This window comes from Quercus lobata, chromosome 3 (assembly GCF_001633185.2).
Source record: "Quercus lobata isolate SW786 chromosome 3, ValleyOak3.0 Primary Assembly, whole genome shotgun sequence".
NCBI lineage: Eukaryota > Viridiplantae > Streptophyta > Magnoliopsida > Fagales > Fagaceae > Quercus > Quercus lobata.
The window spans coordinates 18179454-18183056 of record NC_044906.1 but is presented as its reverse complement, the minus strand read 5'-3'; the positions used below and the strand labels follow the sequence as shown (position 1 = coordinate 18183056).

Sequence of the window (3603 nt, the reverse complement as noted above, 5' to 3'; positions counted from 1 at the left end):
ATGTAACAAATCATACTTGTGAGTAGAATAAATTGCGCGCATGAGGATGCACCGTGGGCCATTTTTACTAAATAATACCTTTAAAAAAATATTTGTCAAAATAGCAATGTTAGATAGTTATTTGGCGAAATAGCCTTTGAAAAATGGAACAGAGTCTTTTTAGTAAGCAATTTTCACTTGGACATGATGTCTAGTACAAAGGTGGAACTTGTCTCTACAAGATAAGATATCAAAAAGTTTATTTTTTCAAATAACTTTCAAACATTATTATTTTGACAAATGCCTCATTCAATGTATTATTTAGCAAAAATGCTCATGCACTATATTTTGGGGTGATAACTCTCATTTACTTAAACTACTTTTGTTTCTCTGTCAAAACTCATTCATATTACTCCAAAGAATAAAAGTTTTTTAGTATCACCTCATTTGCTAATATATAAGAATTATTTTGGTATTACTGAAAGTATGCAAAAAAAATTCATAAAAATTTAAAGAGTACAATATATATAATCAAATGAGGTGATATTACCAAACTTTTATTATTTGGAATAATATGAATGAAAACTAAAATGTGATAAAGCACATGAGCTAAATTGGAATTTTTGCATTAAAAAAATTAAAAATTAAAAGAAAACTAGAAGTGTCGAACTCAACTTATTAATTTAAATTTAAAACTCTATGCTTTATATATATATATAGAATGGAAAACTTTTATTAAAGCATTACACTAATGCTCAATGCTTAGCCTCGTTGCAAATTATATTATCAAATATTCAAAGGGTTCAGGACCAGAAAAAACATCAAAAGAACCTACTACGTACACTTGTTCTTACAATAACATGTTGTCCCAATTCTTAAATTTCATACATACGGTACCCACACATACATATGGTACCCACACACACATACATACATACATACATACATATATATATATATATATATACTTGTTTACTTTTTTTTTTTTTTTTACTCTTAATTATTTTGCTACAAACAAAGAAAGCCTGATCACACGTCTGCTAATGGTAAACTAAGATTAGCTGGTGGAGTCTTAATGTTAGGCTCAATAGTCCCCATCATATATGCATGCTTAATAGGTTGACCATCTTCATCATGGTAAGCATAAGCAAAACCACCATGCCTTGTCATATCCATGCCTGCCAATTCATCATCCCTTGACACTCTTAACAACTCCATTTTTTTAAGCAAATAAAATAGTGATCCCATTGTGGCCGTGACCCACCCTGAGACCACCAATATTTGTACAATTTGTGCTGCCAGTAGCTTCCCTCCACCTCCCATAAACAACCCGTATGGTCTACCGGGTTGACCTGGATACACCTCATTCACGTACGACGTCGTTGCAAACAATCCTGTGAATAAAACCCCCCATGCACCACACCCACCATGTAATTGTGCTGCCTCTAGTGGGTCATCATATTTTAACTTCTCTGCAAGCTTGTTGCACCCAATCAAAACCCATGATGCCACAAAGCCACATATGATTGCTGCCCAAGGCTCTACCACTGAACACCCTGAGGTGATTGCAGCAAATCCTACTAGTAGACCATTACAAACGTCTAGCACATTCCAATGACCCACCAATAAGCGTTTGCTAAACAAGGTTGTAAGTGCAGCTGTGGAACCTGCTAATGTTGTGGTGACAGCTGTCCTCCCAATGGCACTCCATTGGCCATAATAAGACCCACCATCACCGTATGATTTTGCTATTGTGAGAAATGAACCGGGGTTGAACCCATACCAACCAAACCATAACAAGAATGAACCAAGTACGACTAGAGATGCACTATGACCACGTAAAACCACGGACCGGCCCTCTTGATCAAATCTGCCAATTCGTGGGCCTTCAATAAACGCACCCCATAAGCCCGCTATGCCACCAACCATGTGAACCACTCCCGAACCAGCAAAGTCAATGACACCTGAATTGAATAAAAGATCACCAGTTCGAGTTGGGCTGGCCCAGCCGTCACTAGACCAAAACCAATGTGAAACTATAGGATAAACAAAACCGGTTAAAAAGGAAGAGTAGATCAGATAAGCCACAAATTGAGTTCTCTCAGCAATGGACCCACTAGTAATTCCAGCAGCCGCTATTGCAAAGGCCCATTGGTAAAGAAAAAAGCTATAGTCTCCAGTGGGCTTAGGATAGTCTTTAAGACCAAAGAAGTGGCGGCCAATAAATCCATTAGAGGGAGAACCAAAAGCAAAGGCAAAGCCGAAGAGATAGTAAGAAAGGCCACCAACTGCAGCATCAAGAACATTGGTGAGCATGATGTTCATGGTATTCTTGGCACGGACAGATCCAGCACATAGCATGGCAAAGCCAAGTTGCATGGCGAACACAAGGTAAGCTGAGAAGAGGAGGTATGTGTTGTCTATGGCATAGGTTGTGTCACTGAGCTTGTTGGCTATGGTGTCAAAGCGAGTACAGAGGTAATTGGCCACGGCAGTGGCGTTGGCAGTGTTAGAGCTGAAAAGGGGTGCGAGGTCTGAGGCTGCGCAGCTTAAGGAAGCCATGGAAAGCTTGTTTCTTCTTGGGTGAGAGAGAGACTAATGCAACAAAGAAGTGAAGGAATACTGTAATAGATACTTTGGGTTTCTATTTATAGACCAAAGGGATAGAGAGGTCTTATAATATAAGGTGAAAAGGAGGTTTGCTTATATTCTCATTTTCATTTTCATTTTCTATTATAAAAGAAAGGAATCTATAGTCTAAGTTCTAATTTCTAAACCAAGAATTTTTTATAATCAAACCTAGATAAATTATATCATCGTAATAAGGAAAATTTTTGCCTCCACCACTGCGTGCACGATTTTTAAAAAATATATAATATGGTAATTAATCCTCTAGTCAAAAAGCTTGCGATATTGTTATCTTGCATCTTACCAAGAAAATTACTTTTAATCTTCAAGATTTTTTTTTTTTATCCTATGGCATGGTAAATTTTGGTCATGAGGTCTTCTTCATGTTACACGTGGATAAGTTTCAGTAAATCACAACGTTATGTTATTCTTAAGACTAATGCTTGTGCCACAACTCGCCTATATGGCGAGTTATGAGTGGTAGAGAGGTAATGGTGGGTCCATGTGAAGTCATCTCTCTACCACTCACAACTCACTATATAAGCGAGTTGTGGCACAAGTTATGCCACTTTATGTGGCATTAGCACAAATCTTTCCACCTCATTACGAAGGAATGAGGAATGGATTACTAAACATTATTATCACCTTAAATCAGCAAGTAAATTAAACTTGGGTCTTGGTTCATGCATCTAATTCGTTGATTAGATCAATAATCCAAGCTCACTATTCTCCTAGAGTTTATTAAAAATTCCAAGCAGAGTTTCATAATCTATACTAAATTCAAGTGCAACTTCTTCACAACTTATTTATGACATTCAAGATTAAAATCTCCCTCCTCTGCATGGGATTTAATTCCTCTTTCTTTTAGCAATGTGGAAGAAAAATGAAACAATATAAAAAAAGGGGCAAAAAAAAAAGAAAAAGTTAAGCTTAGCCACATTCAAAAACCCAAAAGATTCAAGGTCCGTAAATAACTTGATTTGAGAGAAAACATTA

The 3603-nt window shown here is 36.7% G+C and overlaps 1 protein-coding gene across 1 annotated transcript; it reads right to left on the bottom strand.

Moving 5' to 3' along the window:
* Positions 1–1008: 1008 nt before the first annotated feature.
* On the bottom strand, positions 1009–2541 carry LOC115980473 (ammonium transporter 1 member 2-like). Its single transcript, XM_031102714.1, has one exon. It carries the CDS (start codon positions 2539–2541, stop codon positions 1009–1011), a length of 1533 nt encoding a protein of 510 aa, XP_030958574.1.
* Positions 2542–3603: the final 1062 nt, after the last annotated feature.

Excerpts from the sequence above, each read along its gene's own strand:
- LOC115980473 (XM_031102714.1), bottom strand. The coding sequence starts at position 2,541 with ATGGCTTCCTTAAGCTGCGCAGCCTCAGACCTCGCACCCCTTTTCAGC.